Below are 23,390 nucleotides of genomic sequence, written 5' to 3'. Positions count from 1 at the left end.
TATCTACAAAATGAGGTGCTCCAGGGCACTAAACTGGGCAATATAACTGGGGGCTGAGTAACCATTAAACAGTTAACATAAACTGAAGGGATAATAAAGAAACTGGCACAGCAGTAAATGTTGTTCTGTACAAAAAAACAAGAAGGAAAAAGAAAAGAAAAGATAATATGCTTCTTTAGTTAGGGTGCGGAACTCTTTTAATTCATGCAGTCTGTCTTACTTCACGACGTAGCTTAGCCGTTTCTTTAAAAAACAAACAAAAAAAAACTTACAAAAATGTTTGTTTCAAACCATGAACAAACTCGTTTATATAACAGCATGTGCAGGTTGCTCAAGGACTTCGAGTTTTGTTGTGATCATTCTTACCTCAAATCTTCAATACTTGGAAATGCGCTCCTTCCTCGAGTGAGACAAGTTGAGAATGATCTTTATTAATTGCTTCTGTAGTTAATAAGTGTTTAGAAGGGTGGATTACACAATGTAGGCTAAATAAATTTCATTTAATTACTTTTAACACAGAACGTTACCGCTCCACTGAAGTGTTCCCCCTAAAGGGACTTGTCTTCTCTTTCAAGAGACCCGACCAAGGTTCTGTAGCTCTCTGATCTGGTTTATAAACGTTTCCCCGCCTTTTAAAAGTATTATTTTGGAAGAGTCTTCACCTTGTAAACCAAGTTAGGCAAGTTGGTCAGCATATTTCGATTGCGTGTCTTACTGAAATCACCGGACCCGTTTATGAATTGTCTCAGTTGAATTAAAAAGGGCGTTGTCAATCGACCGCTTTACGTTTTGGGATAGACAATTATTATAATGGTTATGTTATATATAGGATAATGCCTGAGCTCCGAGCGAGGGCATTATCTGATTTAATGCACCTTTCCATTGTTTGAGAACCAGCTGGTCATCATTGTGGTTAAATTAACTGCAAAAACCGTGGACGAAGATCCTGCTAGTTGCAAACGTTGGATCTCTAGAAAAGAGATCAAATCAGCCAAAATATAAAGAAACAAGAACGAGAAGCCCGAAGACTACAGCAAAGCTGATTTAAAACAACGTGTATTGTTTTTTATAACAATATTTCGGCTGGCCATACCAGCCTTCTTCAGGTTTACAGATGTTATCATTGTGGTCATTGAAATGGAGCAGTAGGTTATTATTCGTAATAATGACCTCCTGTTCCATGTCAGTGACCTGCCCTTCCATTTACTGAAAATAATAACCTGTTCAAAACAATGGAAAGGTGCATTAAGCATTGTATAGTTTGAAGAATTTTTGGTATCATCAAGTAAAATAGAAATTCAATGGAATTGTTTTGAGGATAACTAGAATAGAGTTCTAGAGTCACTCGGCAAGGTCTGTTAATAACCTTGTGGGTGTCGAAAAATCTAACGTAATTGTTTTTTCTGCCGAGACCTTGCCAAGTGACTCTAGGACTCTCTATTCTAGTCATCCTCAATACAATTCCACTGAATTTCTATTTTACTTGATGATACCAAAAATTCTTCAAATTATATGATGCATAACATAACCATTACAATAAATGTCTATCCCTCAAAGTAGAGCGGTCGATTGACAACGCCCTTTTTAATTCAATAGAGACAATTCATAAGAGGAGTCCGGTGATTTTGGTAAGACACGCAATCGAAATATGCTGATCAACTTGCCTAACTTGGTGTACAAGGTGAAGACTCTTCGAAATAATCCTTTTAAAAGGCGGGGAAACGTTTGTAAACCAGATCAAGGCCACAGAATCTTGGTCGGGTACTAGCTTAAAAGGGAAGTCAAGACTACAGTTCAATGGATCCCTTAAGGGGTAACACTTCAGTGGGGCGTTAATTAACTGTGTTAATAGTGAGTATATACATTCTCCTCTGTCTGTCAAAAGGATCGGTCTGTGAACATGATAGATGAAAGTATTAAGAGGTAAAAAGAACTTGATCGGAGATGTTATCATTGCCAGGGGTAGGGGTCATCAACCTAACACGAAAGAGAATCATGACGATTATGCAACAACAGAATGAAAATGTCATTATTTTCTTATATTTCGTATTACAGTGAATTTACCGGCAAATCTGCTAAAAACTTAATTTAATCTTAATTAGTCGAAGGCCGAAGCTTGCTTGCGCCCTTGATATCTTTAACAAGATACTAAATGTAATCAGGGGAAGCACAGATGTTGGACTTCGATGTTATCTCAGTCCTAATGAATGTTTGATGCCGACTGTATCATTTGCACTTGTTCCTCCCTGCAGGTCTGACTGGCTAAAGGTCTTGTAACTCGAACCCTGTATTCCAGTCACCTTCAAACGCACCCGCACCGGCAACCGGACCTGCTCGCGCACCTGTAACTTATAACTCAGCGTCTTTAATGTTTCTCAGTAAAACTTTAGGTCCTAGGCGACATCCTTACATTGTTATTTCATTCACCTTAAAAGTAACGGACCAATTGTTTGAAACCCCGCAGGCATGATCCCCAAGTATGAGCACAGGCCGGGACTACGTTAAGATCGGTACACCAAATATAGAATCGGAGATATAATACAGTGATTTTATCTCAGTTTTAAATGCTTAATGATTCAGAACGTTTTAACGCTGAAATCATTATTAATCATTGCTTATCTTATCAGTGACTCCTTAATAAACCAAATAGATACCTAACGCAAATCCTGATTCTTTGATAGTTATTTTTTAGTGTAATCTGGCTAATAAAACACTGGTTTTGTGACAAAAAGATTTCTGGTGGTTGTGAAACATTCGTTAACAATTGGAATTGTTTATCATCATGATCTTTTTTAGCCATCTTAAATGCCCGGAATTGAAGTAAGCGCCCTATTTCTCTTGACATTGTTGTCTTGTTATCGAAGAATGCTTTTGAAGAAGTCGGCCGGAGTCATTGTCTCCGCCAGGTTTGTGTTGATGAACCAATATTAGAAAGAAGTGTAAAGATATCAGCATTGTCTGTTTCCTTGGCGTTTTCCATTGTTATCATTTTAAGGCAGAGCAAGTCACTCGATCAAACTAAGCTGATCAAAGAGTCAAAACTTGATGCATTTGAGACCAGAATTAACATACTTGCCTTGTCTTTTTAATTTGAAAAGAAGGCGCTCCAATTGTTTCAGCCAAAGCCACAGTTTGGGCAGGAGTCTGTATCTTTATTTTAGGGATGGGAGATCGGGATTTTTTACATAACATTTTATGTTTCCGATCAAGGGAAGTCTGCGCCATTTCTTTCAGAATTTAAAACGCTACTCAGGTGGTTGAAGGATTGGGAATTTGGGAAGGTTCCCTCACCACAGTTACTGAGTTTTCCCTCGGTCAGACACTATTTCTTATGCTGGAAGCATTTCTTTTCAGACGCGTTAAAATAGACATTGATTTCCTGATGATGGCACGAACACTGGTTAAACAAGTTCGAAAGAGTTCCTGTTGGTGTTTCGTGACGTAAACAAAACACTTAAATTTTTTTACAGCACAAATGCAGTCTACTTTAAGGAGCAAGCAAGTGTAGAGCTCTTTCTCCTTCGCCCTTTGCAAAGAGTTAGGAATTATACTTGACAAAAACGTTTCTTTTGATTCTCATGTAAATCATCTATCATCTTCACTGTTAGTCAAATTTTGTCAAATTAATAGTGTACCACACCTATTTACGAAACACGTTCCTTTAGTCATCTTAGTGTGTTGTGACAGAAACTCATAAGGGGTTGAAACGTGTAACTCTCATATGTTTGCTTTGTCCGATCCTCGTGATTATTCATTTTCGAAATTACCATATTTGGAACGAGAAGAAGAGATAACTGACCAATCAAACTTCGTAAACAAGGTGACGCAGTTTTACTTCAGGTTCCCGCGCCCGCTTAAAAAAATGGCCGACTAACGGGGGAAATACTCCCGAAAGGCGAGAAAGCTTTGAAAGGTTGAAACCAGGAATCTTACCGAAACACTGAGCAGGATATTACCTTACCACCCGGGCCAAACGTAACATTATGAAACCCTTTGACGTCCTCGCAACTTCTCGAAGTTCAGTCACTTCAAAAAACGATGTCTCGTTGACCCTCTGCACAGTAAACTTATAATGCAAATAGGCTTTTAAAATTCTTATATTAAAAGTCTATAATAAACAGTAAAAAATATTTTGGAATAAAATTTATTAGCTGCGTATCGAAAAGTGTCCAAAACCTGAACCTGACATCTTGGCAAAAAGTGATGCGTGTGATGAATGTGAGAAGCATTTAAGCTTAAATTCAGCTTGAATGTTGTAGTCATGATCGTGTTTTGAGCTACGTTTATGAATGAACAAACTCAAAACAATAGACAGAGAAGTCGTTTCTTGACAATTTTTATTCAAAATCCAAAAAGTTAATCCTTTAAAGCAATTCGGAAAACACTATCTCGATCGTGGATCCGTTCACGCAAGTGAAATCGGCTGAGCACATGGCAAAATTCAACACAAAATCCATCTCAAATCGGGGCACATTTTGTAATTTTTCTTTAGCGCCGAAGAGAAAAATTTATAAAACGTCTATGAGACATTTAAAAAGTCATAAATTCCCTTTCAAAAACGTAATTGTCTTGGCTATAGAGTGCAAAATGTACCTGAAAATTCAGCAAAAACTTCACTGCCTTGGTTGCATTTCAAAACAGACCAGAGATCCGTCGCGAAGAAAACAAGGTTGAATTCCTCAAAGGAGGATTTCTTGATGAAAAGCTTCCCTTCTTCCACAAAAAGAAAGCTGAGCATTCTTTTTAACTTTCTCTTTCCATTTTATTTGTCTTTTAACGGTGTATTTTTAAGCCTGAAATGCAGAACTCTTGTCTTAAAACAGCTGCATGGTGATCGCGCGGCAGCCATTGTGTTGAAAATGGATATCTGTCACTAAGGTTTCCAAATATGGTAAAAGTGAATATTCACGAGCATTGAACGCGAGTTACACGTTTCAACCCCTTATGAGTTTCTGGTGACCAGTATTAGTATGTGTAATTCATGTTCATTACACGAAGTAGGCCCAGGCCCTTTGTTTACCGCGGGCACCTTCAGAATAATAAACACTTGGTTATCAGGATGTGATCAGAGTCTCTGCATAGTGTTCAGCAAATCATTTTACTGTTATATCGTGGGGCTAACAACAACAAAACAAACTGCAGCTTATATTACAGAATTCATTGTCGCCAGTATATTAACTGCAAAAAGAAAATTTCATAATGATCATATTTATACAATCTTTTGAGAACCTGGGTGGTTACATAACCATGGTTTGCTCAAAGTTACCTTTAGCCCATGCTGGTTAGATGAAGCGTGAGTCATAAGCAATCTTTATTCATTCTTCCGAGCTGTTCAAGGTGGCTCCGTTTTTATTACAGAAGCAGTGGTATCCCTATGACGGAACTTGTCACAAAAACGTTTTCGGTTTCAACGCAGCGATTTTTTGAAACTGAAGTTTAGTGGATCCTACTTTCTTAAGATAGAAAATCGGCAGAAGTTTTCCCAGTGCTTGTTAGTTCCTATTGCTGTTAAGAACGAAAATGCGGTCCCTCCTTTCCGTCGCGCATTCTCTCCAGTTTCCCTTCTAGTCAGGTCTCTTAGTGCAAAATATAGGCCGGATCGTTACAGACGTGACAAAAGTGTCAAATTTGGCACAGAGCTTCCTTAGCACCTGCCGATTAATACTGGAGGGGGTGCCCGTTACAAATGGTCCTAATTACAGATAAAAGAGGGGATCAACTTTCACCTATAATGGCAGATTGGGTTCCCTGTGGTAAGTACTCTTCTTGTTTGATTTGGCTAATGAACATTTGTTTCCAAATTTTAAGTTTTTAATTGGGTAATGTTTAGTTGTTGTTACAATATTCAAAATAGTTTTACACGTACACAACACTGACTAGTGCCCAGTCTCCACACGGTAAATTTGGCCATGTTCACTGCTAAGACTTGTCAGTTATGATATCGTTACATATCAATTTAAACAGATCACAAAGCCAGCCTTCAAAGATGTCATACAATAACATAAAACCTAAATGTATCATATCCTAAACGACAGAATCGTTAAATTTTCACATGCCACATGAACGACCTCATGAACCGTAACTGACAACGCGCCCACTTTGTAATTGTACAGCTAAGATTAGATTATAATTTGCTTCGTTGGTAACCCTGTCATTAAAACATGTCAACCTCGTTCTCAGGGGGAAAAGGAGGAGAAAGGGTGGGACAGTTTGCTAGTGTGCAGCCTTCAGTGCGCGAGGTCCCGAGTTCGATCCCCGGTGTCAACACACCCTTATTTCAGCTTCTCTCCTTTCTGTGTAGCTTTGACTAGCTTTAAATACCCTTAAAACGGAGCATTCATGGAGAGAGGGGGGTAAAAGGAGCGCACCGTCCACCTCAAGTTTATCAGTTATTATTTCCTTCACGAGTTATTGACGTAAAATATGGTCGCTTTACCTTTTTCTACCTTTTTATTAAGCCCTGGGGACGAGGATGTAAAACATGCCTCTCCAGAAATTTTTAAAACTCCTTATTTTTTACACATTTACATTTAAAAAGAAGTGTATGAGGTCCCTGCATGCCTAGACACCTGTAAGGAGCTCATTCACTTCAGAGCTCTCGCTCCAGAGTGTTAATGGTAGGTCTATACAATCTTCCAAAAAAAGGGAAGGTCGTCGTGTTCGTTACAATTTACACACAAACTAACTTCAGAAGAGCTGAAAGTTACAGGAACAAGGCCTCTATTAGCCAGCCAATGATGCATCATTTATGAAAATGAATGTGTTATTTTTTAATGCAGTTAGGAGAATACCCCGTGGTTACGAAATCTTACGATCATGAATTTCTCAAGAGCAATTCAGTTACCACCTTTTCCCAAATAATGCTGGGGAAAATTACAGAAAATACCAAAAAAGCAAGGGTCAACAATAATTATGGCCTGGTCCCTTATCATAACGGAGTGATCATGATAAAGAAGCCCATCAGCCCCAACTTCGACTACTCAAACAGATTTCTGACAGATTACATACCGCAAAACTTTGCATTCACTTATGCCTATGTTGCCACACCAGGAGCCTAGAAATCGACTCCTGGTCACACCTTGTTTTTATTGCTGAATACCATTCTAAAGAGTTTCACGAAATATTCTGTTAGTAGGAGTGTTTTGAACATGATTGAAATTTAGGGATGGTGATAAAAACGAAGACAAAAAAAAGTCACAAAACGAGACGCATGAAACCACCGCAATCTTATATTCGTGTTACACCGATGTAATGGCTCCTTCGGCTGCTATGCTGACGTTTTTGAAGGTCGAAGTAGTATCACAGCTAGTCCCGGGTTAGGTAAACCGTTTATTACCAGTTCCACGGTTCCCGAGACTGAGGGCCTGTTAACATAAAGGTGGGGGACCCCAGGTAGGTGAGGTAACCTGCTTAGGTGAGGTAAAAATAACTTTCCTTTACATGCAATCTTACAACCCCGCCATCCTGGGGTGCACTTCCTCAAGATTATTGAATGGTCCCTAAGCATGTAAACAAGAAAAATTCTGGCAAACCACGTCTACGCTCACTTGCTACACTGGCTGGAACCTTCATTGTTGTGGCTTTCTATTGTTACCTTCAATAATTATGTGAAGTCACCCGGCGCCAAAATGAATTTTGCCCGAATTTGATGTAGCAGGAATCTGACCCCGAATAGCCTGGGTTACCTCACCTTGAAACGTTGACATGGCAAAATTTAACCTCAGCTGAGAGGGTTACCCGGTGTGACAGACCAGGCTACCCACCTTGGAGTTTCATCCCACCTATCATGTGAACGTGATAAAATTAAAATGAGAGATTACAAGGACAGGCGGGTTACCCCACCTAAGTGGGTTACCATGCCTACCTGGAGTCCCCCTCCTCCATGTAAACAGGCCCTAAAAGTTAGCCTGGCCCCCTTTCTACAGTTTCAGCAGTTAAACTATTCACCATTTTTCGATCATTTGAGTTAATCTTGTACCACTTGAGTCTCACTTTTACGACTTGATAAGCTGTTATTATTTTTGGACATGAGTGCTTCAGTGCCAAATATAGAGGCTTCATGATAAACTGTACTGTTCTTTGAAGCTTGGGCTAACTTGTTTCCTTTTAGTTTATGAGACCAGATTCTTTTTTGTTTGTTTTTGCTTTGTAAAGCTTAGACAAACTGCGGGAATTGTAAATGATATGACTTGTGCCACGATGCTTGCTTCTCTGTCAAAACGTGCACGTGCGTCCAGCAGATAAAGAGAGACTGAAAAGCATCCAGGCCTATGTTAAGCTGAAAAATTAATTACCCCCTTAAGAAAGAACTACTTTGGGTTGTCATTTCGTTATTTGGTCTTCATGAGCAGCTGTCATAAATCCCTGATAATATGTGATACAACAGACTCTTTGACAATTTCTTTTTTCTGAAATTTTGTGTGTGAATCGCTATGCCATAAGCTTTGTTCAGCTTAAAGTGACATGTAATGACAAATAATACTTGATCCTTTTTCTACCTGTAATGACCTGTCGTTGTGGCTGAATCCTTCTGATTGTATTAAATTAATAAATGAGACTTAAGCCACACAATAAAGCCTCCTCTAATTGAAATACATTAGAAAAGAAGAAGAGAACCCCAGAAGCTAAGTACTTGCAAGTTATGAAGCAAAGACGAGGCCATCCTAGAAATGACTTATGAAAATGTGGGCGGACTGTGGACTTGCTTTAAAGGCACAGTAATAATCAACTTAATTATACAATCAATAAGCTAATAATGGATGGGAATGCCCGATGTTCGAGTGAAATTGTTGTTTACAACATGAGAAGAGCATTCTGAGTGATTTAAGGTATTAAATAACAATTTTCAATCAAAACACCACAGGGACCCCCAGCAGGTGAAATTTACAATAATTAAATCCTGTTTAGCACGCTTCAGTGGCATATTTGCATTGGGCACCCCCTCTAATATTCATGGTACTGCAATAAGCTATCACTGTGCAAAATTTGGTGCTTTTGTCAACTCTGTAACGATCCTGACCTTAAGAGACCTGACTATTCGGCTGGCCTTTCATTTTTTCGTTTGCTTCGCTCGATTAATTTGCTCGCTCGTGCGGCTATCCTGAGGGACAGTTTTCAGTCTTCAAGTAAGTGTTAAAAGCAAGCTCCGCTTTTGGACTAGGCTTCATCTATACAGTGACTTGGGGATGTATACTTTCCTCTTTAATAGGGACACGAAATGTTTCTTCTTGCTATAAATCGTTTATTAACGAATCAATCATATTGAAGAAAAAAAACACACATAACCTATTTCATGCACAGTAAGAGAATGACTTAAGACTAGACTCTCTTTAAGTAGCCATTCATGTTCCACGTGGCGTTGTAACTGCAAAAAATATGGCAAAAAAATTAAATTAAACTCATCACCAATAGATGAGCATGGGCGTTGGTGCCTACAAAGTTGGTGGAGCCGGGTATGCTCTAGCATGAGGAGGAGGTATCCATGGCAACCCCGCGAGCGGCCCCCACCAGGCACCGTCACACTGACCATTTTAGTGGAATAACCAATACTTACTTAGCCGATACCTCAAGGGGGGGGGGGGGGACGAGCGATGGGAAAAAAATAAAGCACAAAATGTTACGCAATTGCAACAACACTTTGCGAAGAACTGCAAGCAAGCAAGTGCGTATATAGGTTACGAGGTGCCCCTGCTAGAGGCATCGGGCCACCCCTAGTATAGCTGGGGAAACTGCTGACCAGCATTGCTTCGAAGTTAACTTTGCCTAAATTACATTTAGCCACATTAAAAAGGTTATCTGAAAAGTACATTAACTATCGTAGAGACACGATAGTCACGCGTCCATGCGACCATAGTGAAACCACGAACCGAACCTTTAAGAAAGTAGACAAATAACAAATTGCGGTACCTTTTTTCAGTGTAACCCTTATTCCAATTTACATTCACGAGTAAGATCAAAACATTCGAAATGATTTCGACATACCTCCTGCACAATAGTCAAATTTTGTTGTCAACAATTTTAATATAACATCAGATAAGTGAAAGCTAATCAAAACAAAGAATTTATATCTTACCCGTAGAAATCGGTGTATTTCTGATCCACAGAGTATCTATCTGCGCGACCTGTCAAAAATTTCCTGAGCTCATTCAGCTTATTGGGGCCAATCTCGTCATAACCGAGGTTCTTTACAAGACCTTGATTAGAGAGGTATGGAGTCAGCGGATTTGTATCCTCAACACAGATATAGTCACCAGGCTCTGTGAATTTTTCTAAATATTCCAGAACTCCTGTCAGGTTTACGTGTGCATCTTCTATCACAAGCCATGGATGTTGCAAATTCTGTTGGAGAACATTAAAAATCAGGGAATATATCATACTCAGCTACAGCTTTTAATTACGGCAAACTTGTTAGAGCCTTAGGTATACAGTAAAAATCCAATAGTAAGACCCTCAGTGGTTTTAACAACTCGCTATTTTGCCAGGTACGTCCCCTCTATACGAAAACCTGTTAAGCCTAACATATGAAACAGGTTCTTATTTTCTAAAATCTATCTAAAAAATTCTGTACACTGGGGGCAGGCAAATAAGTTAAGTCAACATTCAGGACCCTCTTGGAAGACATAGATGCCTTATCACTCCTACTTCAATGTAGTTGTATGCAGATTTTATACAAGGAATAAGCCGAATACCGCTAAATACTCTTGGCTACAATGTATTTTTTCTTCAGAATTTAAGAAGAAGAACTTATTTAAAAACCTAAATAGCCTAAATTTGTGCTAATTACAATCATGATGTAAGAATCTGTTCAGGCTAACTTGGAAACAAAACTGTTTCCCTTAATTGAGGAAATGCTTATTTTAATTGTTCAAGCATGCACCTTAGGCTCGATAACTGCATTCACGTGTCTAATGATATCATAAAATGACGGTTGTGATTGGTTAAAAAGCATGCGGTATTCACTGACTTGTTGTAGAAAATCAATGATCCCTGTCCTAAATAGAAAAATATCCTGTTTCATTAACAACACATTAAAGATAGAATGGGTCACGTGAACTTTGCAGTAATAATGATTATATTAATGAAAAAATTGTTAAGATGACGACCATAAGCATGTATGATTACAGTATGACTGAGCATCGCTGCCTCTGTCGTCAGTACAGTGGAACCTCGATATAACCAACGGCCAAGGTACTAGTACTGTTCCCCCCTTCCTTCATTCATCCATCCATCCATTCATTCAAACATTTATTCGTTCCTCAGTACCATTTGTTTTTATCTTGCATCAACGCTTGTGAGTGGTCTGCTTAACAGCAGTTACAGACATTTTTAGAGAACTTAGTCTGACTTGTCCAACTTAAACTAACTTGAAAGACTATCTCCATGAAATGCATACCATCAACTGTTACCGAACGTTGATAGAACAAGGACAGCTTGCGGCTGTGTGCCAGAATATTGTCAAACAGAACTCAAGCTTCTTATTATACTTATCGAAAAAGGGAATAACGGGAAAGAAAACTTTTTGAGTACTAAAGAACGCAGCAAAAATTGAGAAGACAAAGAATTACGCCTAGAGTACCCTAAAAAAAAGAAAGCAACTGTCGTGGACCCACATACGACTCATTAGTGGACTCATGAGACAAACTGTTCTCGGAGTGCAGGCACAGCTCACGATATCGAATCGTTGTAGAGGATCGGCGCCGGTAAGCGCTTAGAAAATACTAACGACCACATTGTCTCAAGGTGCCAATCGCTGGAATTTTATAGACTAGCAGAACATTCTAGCATCATGAATTTCTTTTTAAAATCTGAAGAAATAACAAACACAAGCGAAAATCAAACGGAGAGAATGTAGGCTAATGAAAAGCGGGAAGTGTCTGGAAGCGTCGAAGCTTCAATGTTATGGGACATCCTCATCTACCAGCAAAGGGGATAAAGACTTCTCATTACTGCTTATAATGTGAAGAGAAAGAAAGAGACATTTCTGTTCCATCGAAATAACAAGCACACCTCTGACAGTTGCACAGAACCACAAAGCCCTGAAACTAACTTCAGCAGTGAGATCTAGTGGTCACTGGCAGGAGCTCTATGACGTACGACTAAGGGACTTAAAAAGTTCCGAAGAATCATCCTTAGGAAAATAGCTTGAGATGCATGAGAATAGGAGAGCTGACTATGAACCATCCTGGTCAAAACTTTACTTAGATAAAGTTCCCATGATAAAAGACAGCCTTAAGCCCCGTGCAAACGAACGCAACGTTATGGGATACTACATGCTGGATCCGTTTGCTCACCCTTTTACATGTTGTTGCGTGTTGTTGGGAGTTGTTGCATCCGTTTGCACACCACTACCAACACTGACGAGACAACTCTCAATATTCTAAGGCCAACAATATTGGGATTTGTTGCGTCCGTTTGCTCGTAGCTTTACTAATGTAACATCCTTTCGACGAAGCGCTTACCAGTGAAGAAAAGCCGTGATTGAACATTGCGTGCAACCTTTCAGTGTAACTTTAAGATATTCGATGGTTTTGTAAATAGTTACTAATTAATAATAACAATTATTATTATTTATTTATTTTTATATTAAATAAAGTAAATAATGTCTTTGATTACAGCATAAACCGGAAAATGAAGTTTAGCCGGTACTACGTAATAATTATAAATTACAGTAAAGGTGTACATTGAGCGTTGTTGTCACTGGTGAACACTCTCCAGGACCTCGCTCCAGGCTTCACAGGAAAGAAAAGGTACAAGGCTGTTCTGTTGGCATAAAAGTAAGTTTCAAACGTTTGTGGAACACACATCCCATTGACAACAATCAAAAAAGCGAGCAAGCTAATCTCTTTTCCATGCATTCCATGCACTAAATTTTCTTCTAATTTCATTTTGAAATATAATAAATTTATGAATTATGTGGTAAAGCTTTGTTTGGTTGCAAGATCTCAGACTGTTTAAGTTTGCCAATGGCTTCATGGCTTCCTGTGCACTTATCCAACCTAATCATTTCAACACTGCAAAGCATTGCTGCCAGAAACGTCTATTTTGGAAAAAACATCAACATATTGTTCTTGTTACCACAATGCAGAATTAGTTGATGTCTTTCTATGAGGGGGGTGAATAGGGGTATGCAAATCCGCCGATCCGTGGTATTTTTAGGCCCGATCCGTCGATCCGACTTAATTTTTGTTCAAATCCGAATCCGTGTTACTTGAAAAATTTTTCCTGGTATAAAGAAAGTAGCGTTGTAGCATGAAAAAATGAATTACTTAATATCGTTGTTCTGTAATCGCAACAGATGCGGGACTTCATGTTTAAGAAGTTTTCGTTCAAGTTTCAAAACGTTAAGGTGATTCCCTGGTTTTGCACTTCGCATCTCTTACTGCGCATAACAAGATGGCCTCCGTAAAAAAGAGCATGTGAAGTAACAATATTAAAATGAAGTTGACCGAAGAGAAACGCTATTGCAAATTTTGCTTGCGGTTGTTTCTTGTCGAGGTAAGACTCAGTGTGGTGGGAATGTGCATAACGTAAGCAGTTCGCGTGTTGCTGAGTTCGACTTCCTCACGGAGAACCTCGATAGTGGATGTTTAATTTGTGCTTATTCACTTTGATTTTTATTTAAACGCTTTCTTTATCACATTGTGTCCTAAATGTGACATCTCGATGTAAATTCTGTGAAAACGGATTTTTTAATACTTTCTTCCACCTTTTGCCTAAATTCTATTTTGAAGCACGCCCCAGTCCTCTCTCAAAAATCAAGGAAAATGCATTTGGTGCGCACTTTCTGCAGCTCTACCGCAAAAACGAGTACGGTGAGCCCCATTTTTTATTTCATGATTTTAATAAGGACAGTGCTTCCTTTCGGTGAGAAAAAAAATTGGCACAAATCTATGTTCAGTTTTTTGGCAATTTTACTAAATTGTACGGATTGAGCTACAATCAACCGGTCCAAACTTTCAGCTGACCCGCGATCCACGGTATTTTTCAAATCCGCGAATCCGCTCGATTTATCGCCGAAATCCACAATCCGTGAGCTTTTTAAGGTCAAATCCGCCGATCCGCGAACCTATTGTAACTCAGGGCCATTTTGTACTTGAGTGACTGTTTTTTACTATTATAGCATACTTCAGAGAAAAACTAGGAAGGATTTTTGTCGGGGAGTAGGGATGGCGAAGTGTTAAGAACTCTCGCTTCCCTGACTAATGAAGCCTGGGTTCGAGTAGCCTCCCACGCAGACGTTCTTAGGGGTTCGTCACGCGTGGGGCAGGAACGCGTGACGAATCCTTAAGAACGTCTGCGTGGGAGGCTAGGGTTAGAGTCGACGTCATATGTGGGTGGGCGTTGTTGTTAATTCTCTTCTCTGCTCCCAGGGAATATTATCCAGCTACTTTGGTTACTGCCCTTCCTCCTTAAAAGCAACATTATAAATTATAATTCGCTCTGGAAAGCGTGACTAATTAGCTGGGGACAACAATAGGGCCACAGGTTTGTCAATTACTGAAACTGATATGTATCACTTTCTCTAAATAACGTTTAATTTTTTTGCTGTTGTTGTTTGGTTCTAGAAATAGCGCCCCTTAACTTTTTCCAAACGTCCTAAAATAAGACAACCGAAAAAAAAATTGATCAGAAATTTTGAGTGAGTGCAGATGATAACAGTAAAACATTTAGCAAAACGTAAAACAACCCTGCGTTTTAAATGCCCTTTTATTAAAATTTTATTACCTTACCTTGAGAAATTCGTCAGGGAAAAACTGTTCAATATTAGACGAGTCGCCTTGAATAAACTCGACATCCTTAGACTTTTTAGCTTCAGCATCAAGTAAGGAAAGATCGATGTCAGTAGATATGATACGAGACTGACAACCGTACATCTTCAACATGTCCGCTAGCCACAAAGCTGAACCTCCTTTATAGGCGCCAAACTCAATAACAGTTCGGGGCTTTAGTTCCCATAGCAACTGCTGGAGTATCGTTAGGTCCAACGGATCTTTCATAAGCGATACTCCTCTCCAGTAGGTCTGGTATTTTCCTAAGGAAATACCGTAAAATTCCGAAAATAAGCCCCTCCAAATATAAGCCCCCCAATCCGGTAACCCAAAAAACCCTCCGTTAAATCGCCCCTCCAAATATAAGCCCTCAGGGGGCTTGTACTTGGAAAATTGCCCACAAATACATGACGTCTGCGTAGGAGACTGTGGACAATCCAGTCGAAGCCCCGGCAATACAGACGTTTTCATTAGATGCGGAAATGCCATTTCTGCTCCAGAAAAAAGTCTGGAATTTTAATCATACTCCCAATATATTGGTATTACCATGACAAAGAGTGGAAATGATATCCAGAGGTAACACTCCACTGTCCTGCCTTTCTTCCATCGAGGCAAATCTTTTCATTTCGCTCAATTCTTTTGTAACTTCTGCCTCCAATTTATGATATTCTGTTGGGTTATGCTCAGCCTCCATAATGATCTAGGAGCAATATTGACAAATCTTGATAAGAAATAACATCCACTGCATAATCCAAGTTGGCTGAATTAAGTGCCCAGATCTAATCAATGCGCTGATCAATTCAAAATTCAACAGCCACCCGCCCCATCTCGAGCCGTTGACTGCTTTCTGTTCCGGGGGGAGTGGGTGGGAGTGGAGGCAAAGAAGCAAAGTTCTTGTGGATGCGGGGCTGTAACCTTTGGCAAAGTTTTTTTGGGGGGTAATTTGAACACGAGAGTGTACTTTAATTTTCCACAGTCGCAATGTTAATGGTCGCTGATAAGGAAAATATGTCATGAAAAGTAAGTGTGTTTTAAGTACTGTTTAAAAACGAGCAGGAGTGGAGTTTTTACTCCTGATAATACACGACTGCGAGGTTTTTGAACGGCTTCAAAATCTCTGATATAGATCAACTCATTCTTGCACAAAAATTTAAATTTGGGGTTGTCTTTATCAGATATAAAGACACTAAGACGGAATCCACCATGAAATTGAGTAATTTTAATTTTCAGTGGACAAAAATCTTGTACCACAATAATTTAAAACATATTGCATTCCTTTTTACATTTTTCAAGACCTAAAGATGTAATAAATCATCTGTAATAATGATTGTCATTGTATTTAGCACGGAAGCACTAACTGGGGACAGGACCGCCATTTTACGTGGTCATCCGAGCCACGCGAAGGTCAAGCCTCTTGCAGTGCAAAGGAGTACCTTCATTTCTCAGTTATCTTAAGACCCTGAGTTGTTGGTCCGGCCCCGGGAATTTAACCCGCGACCTCGCGCTCTGCAGTCAAGCGCTCTGCCGACTGACTTAATCCTGCTGCGGTTAAAATATTCATTCACATGCAAAGTCAAAATTTTTATTAACACTGTTGCTATATTCATTCAACATTTGTTAATGTGCAAAATTCCATATTTCTTCACATTGAACGATTTAATTCTTTTTCATGAATATATTCATTCACATGCAAGGTCAAAATTTTTATTCAACACTGTTGCTATATTCATTCAACATTTTGTACGCACCCCTGCTCTACATTCTGGAAACAAGTGTTTTTGAAGACACAAGGATACCAAACAACGTTTTTCTTGTCTCAGTGGACTTCACTAGCCTATGCACCCCGGGGGATACTAAAAAATACAGTGGAACCTCGATATAACGAACCTTTATATAACGAAGTCCTCGGTATAACGAACGATTTTTTCCCCGAGTAATAGAAAAATATATGGAATAATACCTCGAAATAACGAAACCTCGTTGTAGCCAACAAATTTTGCCAGTCCCTTGGCACTTCGTTATATCAAGGTTCCAGTGTATACGGGGAGGCTCCGCCCAGTGGTCCGACTCCTTACCCTCTTCCTTTTATATACTATTTTGACGGAGAAGGTACCCCTTTCGAACACCTTCTATTGAAGAACGATACCATTTTCACATACCTAGTTTATACCTTTTCAGCCATTTAACTTCTGTAAATGTACTGTCTTTAAGATATGAATAAACAATCACAAAAGCAGAACGTTTTTTCGACTATTCCACAGCCATAAAATAATCTGTCAGCCCTTTTAGGCCTTTGAATAGACCGAAATGACAGATTTCCCTAACTTTTTATATACTTCAACTAGGGTGGCCAAAGAACAAGAAAATTTACGATATAATGAAATCCCTACCCTTTTTATATACCTAAGCCTTAAAAAGGTACCCCTTTCGGGTGGAGCCTCTCCGTATAGGCCATCATAAGGAGTACCCCTGGGCAATACTCAAACATTCCACAAGAGGAAGGGATTTAGTATGTCAAACATACAAAGATTTCCATGAAAGAAATCCTCCTATAGCTACACATTTTCTTAGAGAAATACAGAACCTTATCCTGAAAAAGAACTCCATCCATTTTAATGGCCAACATTATCTCCAGACACTCGGTAAAGCCATGGGTCGGTAAATTGACCATAGCCTTTGCCAATACTTTTGTGGCAAAACTAGAAAAGGAGATCCTAACTGGGGCAAATTACTAACACACTGCTGATATGGAAAAGGTTTAATGACGATATATTATGTTTGTTGGACGCAAATGAAGAATGTTTAGAACTTTCCATTTACAAGCCAATTCACGTCACATTCACGTCCCTTAAAAGCGCACAGTGATCCGATATCACAGATATGCGCGGGAAGGCCGCGGTGTTCTGGACACGTTGTAGCTTACAAATCTGATATTTGGGTAGCCCATACACTAATCTAGTCTTGAGGTCACAAAAACATGGACTGAAGGCATTCCTTCGACAAAAATTTTGAAATTCGACGGATATTATAAATATGATAGAAACAGGCTTTACATATTTAGTTAATAGTGAATTGTTTCCAACATTTCACGAAAGATCAATATTATGATCATCAACTTGCAGACTCAAGGGGCCGAGTTTATTGAGCTACTATCTAGTCGAGACGAATAGAAGTTTCAGTTTTATCATCATTTAGTGGCAACCTTCCATCAATCAGCCATTTCTATAAGTCACGTTTGCACTCCCCTATAGCACACAGCGCCTCATCTTGTGCGTTATCGTCATCTGCTCTGAAACTGAGGTACAGCTGCGTGTCGTCCGTGATACAGTGAACATGCGGGAGGTGATGCTCGATAACTTTAAACAGCAAGGAAGTGTAAATGACGAGCAGCAAGGGTCCCAGACAAGAACCCTAAGGTACGCCACAGTCAAGTGGGAACTGTCTAGTAGGCGACCCATCGATGGAGACGTGCTGGCTCCGATTCGACAGATATGAGCTGAACCAGTCAAGCACTTTCCCACGTATGCCAACATCCCTGCGCAGTCGCTCCAACAAGGTATTATGATCAACTGTGTCAAATGCTGCGCTTCGATCCAACAAGACCATAAGGGTCACATGTTGCAAGTTCATCTTCAAGAGGACGTCGTTCATAACTTTCAGCAAGGCCGTTTCAGTGCTGTGATATTGACGATGGGACGATTGCAAGTCAGGATAGATTACATTGACGACCATGTGCTCGTTCCTTTTCACTGAAATACAGCCTTTTTGACGAGCTTAGAGATGTACTGCAGATTGTTGACTGACTAACACTCTGAAAAACCAAGTCTAGTCCAAGCTTCTTCAGCAAAGGATGAACTAGCGCACACATCCCTTGATCAGCCAGGTCGACGCCTTTAGTTTTCCTAAATGTCACTGTCTTCTTAGTGGAATGCATCGCAGGCAAGTATTTTTTATTCATTTCTTTGAAGGAAGAATTGGATTTATCGTTGTTTATTTAGCGTTCACAGATCTCAGTCAAAGTCTCCTATTTTCAACGGTCGCCAGGTAGACTTCGAAGCAAATTTTTCTTTCTTTTCATTGGCCGAGAGCCCACCACGTGACCTACAAATAACTGCCTATAAATAATGGTCTGCTCATGCGCAAAGCCGTCCAAAGTGTTTGGCTGCAAACAATATTTTGCTCATGCGTAAAGGAAACCGTGCTTTTCTAGATCTCCTTCTTGCGATCCCTCTTGCGTGAAAATGGCAGATCGCTTGGCTTCCCAAGGATATTCATTAAAAATACAAACTCGGTGAGCGAATGATAAAACAGTCATTGAATTCGGTTATCGCAAAATACCGTGATTTGTCAGTGTCTCGCAGATCAATTATTTGCCTCAGCCTTCGGCTTCGGCAAATAATAGTTCTGCTCGCCACAGACAAATCACGATGTTTTGCTCAACCTCGTCCAACAATTGTTAATTGTGTGTATAAAATGCGAGCCAGCGAGCCATGGCACCGAGCAATGCAGTCCATTGAAGACTCATCAAAAATAATACAAAAACAAACCAAAAACAGTAATACGGTAAACATTAACTGAAAGCTAACGTTGTAAATAAGTGTTTAACTCTAAGCATTGCTTAACCCTAATCCGTAAAATGAAAGCTTAACCCGAGTGCTAAAAGTAACCCTAATCAGTATCATGAGTGCTCAACTCCTCATCTGTAAATTTGCAGTGTTCACTTCTTAACATTATTTTTACCGATGGTTCGCCTGACTTGCATGGCTTGCTGGCTCGCACATTGTCACGTGAGTTTGGGTCGCCTGTGTACTAATGAAGGAATATTTTTTAAAAACAACAAAATATTGAATGAATATTGCGGCAATTTTGACCTTGAATGTGAATAAAGATATGTTGCAAATGTGACCGCTTTATAATAATACAGGTAGCAAGAAATACAATTCAAAGATTTCGATCACCAGAGCTGATCAGATCAGACGTTTGACCTCAAACAGAAACATTCCTTTCCGGCGTTTTAATGATTTACGAAAATAAAAAAGGAAATCATTTGTTGTACCTCGTGTGTTACATTACTTGAAACTATATGAGCAAGTAATTGACACCGTATGACTGTTTAATACAGGTCACGACAATAGAAAAAGTTCCTTTGGGACTTCGCAAATGGTGACCGCAACCGCTGAGAGGTGACCACTTATAGAGGTCGAAAAAACAGTAGATCAAGGGAAGCAATTTTCGGGACTTTGAAAACTGACCGCTTAATAGAGGGTGACCGCTTAATACAGTGTCGCTTAACATAGGTTCGACTGTATTCGTAACTGAGAATTATGTCGTTGAATGTGAATTTGTGTACATGTTGAATGGCAAAGTAGTTGCTGAATGCGAATGAATATATTCGTGATGTGAATGAATATGGAATTACAGTAGTGAATTGTGCGGCCACATTAGTGAAACCAACCGTGTCGGCCGGTTACAACAAGTTCGGTCTCGACGATCTTAGGGAATGTGAACAGTCTAAGTTAGCCAGAATGGAGCGCTTTTTCACTTTCTTGGCCTGATAAAATTTTCAGGTTTATATGAGAAAGGGGCTCGCCTACTTGCCAAACAGTCTCCGCTATAAACGTGGCTGACGCACCTGATATAGGCCATAAATATCTAGGAGTTGTCGAGAAATTGTAAAATACCTTAAGTAATAGAATAAAGGACTGTACAGTTGTATACGCTGCAAATGTCATTTTCTGGTGCGAGAAGTCCTCAAAATATCAAAACGTAAAGGGAACAAATTTTTATCAATTTGCTAGGGACAACAGAAAAGCTACTACATGTAGCGCGGATAGCAATCGGATCTCCGAGCAGTTGCAGCTGTCTGCAAGACGTTTAGTCACTTTAAATCACTTTTGGTTTCCTGAAGGCGCCATGAGACGATATTTATATTCTTTAACTCTCTTTAATGAACGTCTCAAATCATACTATGGCGGCAAAGACGAAGGGCATTGCGCAGGGTTGCATAATGTTCAGCAAAAACACATTGTAAGGCAATAGAACTTTCAACCATGACTTATTATCAAGTATACATGATTCCCGGACATGATTCTGCTTAAGAATGACTTTGCAGCTAATATTCTTACCTTAGCTTATCACAAACGTAAGACTTAAACCACACTGCACCTCTTCTCAGACAAGCAACTCAAATAGAATTCGACTTTTTCTCCGCTCCGATGAAACTCGGTTTCTAAAATGCTAATTGGGCCACAGGCTTCCAAGCTCACGTTGCGAGTGTGTTATGTACCCGGGGGGGTACTTGGGTATTTTTTGGGTGGGTATGTGCCGCCCGGGACTCCAAATTGGCACCCCGGTCTAAAAAAATTTCCCCCTAAAATTGATAACCCGTTCTAAAAATGGGCCAATTTTCTATACCCCTTTCTAGAATTCGCCCTAAAACTGATTCCCCGTTCTAGAAATGGGTCCAATTTTTTATACTCCGTTCTAGAAAGTTTGTAAATTGAAATAGCCCCGTTTTTTTAAAAAGATATTTCTTTATTTGTTCGACTTATACATCAAATAAATGCTTCTCCATAATCAGCAACAATTTTAAGCAGAAGGTAAAGCCGTGATCCACAATTTTTTATACTCCGTTCTAGAAAACGCCTCTGAAATGGATACCCCGTTCTGAATCAGGAGCTTCAAAATCACGACCCCGTTGGGCGGCACATACCCGTATAGGTAATGTATGGGAGTACCCCCCGGGGTTATGTAAATTAATTTTCTCACAAGAGAGTCGGTTTCGCGTTCAAGAAGAAACCGTTGAGACTTTGTATTGAGGTCTGCGAACGCTAAATATCATTATTCTTACTTATTTTTCTATAAAATAAATAAAGGAGACTTACCTTTGATATATTCCTGTGTTTTTTTGGTGTGAACACAGGCAGACCACCCTCTGTTAGTGGCGGCCGTTGTTGATTGAACTTTTGTTATTTATAGAAGAATACATATGAAAAATACGGTGGCTATAATTTGTTCCAAAATGCAGAATTTAAAGCAAATTTTTCAATAAAAGTTTGAAGAAAATGTCAACTGAGTCATGTGTCATGTTTTTTTTTGCCGTCCCGTGCTGTTTTAAGCGCTATTTTGCGAGATGAATATTTGACCTCGGCGGTTAGAACTAAAGAAGGACACTTCCTTCTTTAGTTTTAACCTCCGAGGTATGTATTTCATATGTATTTCTTCTATAAATAACAAAAGATCGTTGCTCAGATTTCAATCAACAACGGCCCCCGTCAACAGAGGGTGGTCTGCCTGTGGTGTGAATCGATCGATTTAGTCGGTTTTTTCGCTGTTATTGTTTGACCCCTATGGCGTACATTTGCGGACAAAAATAATTGAAAATAAAATACAATTTGAAGTTCAAAAATTAGACTATCCGTGTCGAAATAGCATCATTCGAACTTGAAGTTACTTTGAACAAGTTGAAACTATAAAGGGAAAACTCGACATCGCGGACTGGTTGAAGTTCAAATCACCATTCCAACTAAAATGCAAATTACATGATTTGAACTTCAATTCACCTTCTCCACTCTAATAAGCTTCTTAATCGTCAACAATGCAACCATAATCTTCCACAAAATTCCAAATGAAATCTTTAATTTGAACTTAACGTCACGTCACATATTCGAAATTTCAAGTCGAAAGGAAGCGAAGTAAAATTACACAGGTACCGGAAATGATTAGAGTTTCGCTACACTGTACGTATGGGATGTTTGCATAACTGCATTTTGGCGCGAAAAGATTTCCCTTCACTCAAACTCTCTGGTCAATATGGCGGACAATGTGAATGATAAGGGTGACTCTAGGACAATCCAAGAGATTGTGAGTAAAATTCGAACTTCGGCCTGACACGGTACCTGGTCGATTTGGCTGATTTTTCGCATGTGGTCTTAGAATGGTTTCCTAAATACTGAATGCATATTCTAAGGTTTGAATTCTCTTTGATTTCAAAGATACAGGAATGACAGTTTTGACGAGGCCTCGAGGGGCCGCCATGTTGGTGAACTGAAGGGAGTCACTGAAGGATACTCCGGGCGCGGATCCATACCGGTTTCCACCGTTTTACGGAAATCGGTCAGATATTTCATAATAGATATATTTTTAGCAAAAACTTAAAACTTTCCAAGTTGAAATCTGGAGAATGGTTTGGACAGTCACTAAATATCCTGTCTGAATGACTCAGAAACCCAGGAAATGGGACTTTGGGGAGTTAAAATCCAAAACATTACCCGGGGGAACATTCCCCCAGACCTCCCTAGAACAGGAAATCGGTCAGTATTTATTCTAGATCCGTGCCTGTACTCAGGCTAGCCCCGGCGTACGAGCAATTCACGCTGGAATTAACAACGACTGTTCCGAAACAAATGGCAGTTATCTAAGGGCCTGATTACATGGAAGTGCGGGACCCCAGGTAGGTGAGGTAACATGTGGCGACTCACCCCACCTATCACGAAAACGTGATAAAACAAAAATAAGACATTATATGGACAGGCGGGTTACCTCAACTACCTGGGGTTCCCTACCTCCATGCAAACAGGCGCTAAACCAAGAATATTCTCATGACGAGACGAAAAAAAAACC

General features: G+C 39.6%; 1 protein-coding gene across 1 annotated transcript; it reads right to left on the bottom strand.

Moving 5' to 3' along the window:
• Positions 1-9,222: 9,222 nt before the first annotated feature.
• On the bottom strand, positions 9,223-21,015 carry LOC140937361 (rhamnosyl O-methyltransferase-like). The gene is made up of 5 exons (XM_073386914.1): positions 20,894-21,015; positions 15,315-15,468; positions 14,730-15,031; positions 10,073-10,338; positions 9,223-9,364 (listed from the first exon to the last, which is right to left on the bottom strand). The coding sequence occupies exons 2-5, from the start codon at positions 15,460-15,462 to the stop codon at positions 9,319-9,321; spliced, it is 762 nt and encodes a 253-aa protein (XP_073243015.1). The 5' UTR covers positions 15,463-15,468; positions 20,894-21,015; the 3' UTR covers positions 9,223-9,318.
• Between the last annotated feature and the right edge of the window lie 2,375 nt (positions 21,016-23,390).

This window comes from Porites lutea, chromosome 5 (assembly GCF_958299795.1).
Source record: "Porites lutea chromosome 5, jaPorLute2.1, whole genome shotgun sequence".
NCBI lineage: Eukaryota > Metazoa > Cnidaria > Anthozoa > Scleractinia > Poritidae > Porites > Porites lutea.
Note: the sequence above shows the minus strand (reverse complement) of the source record. Positions and strands in the feature narration are given on the sequence as shown.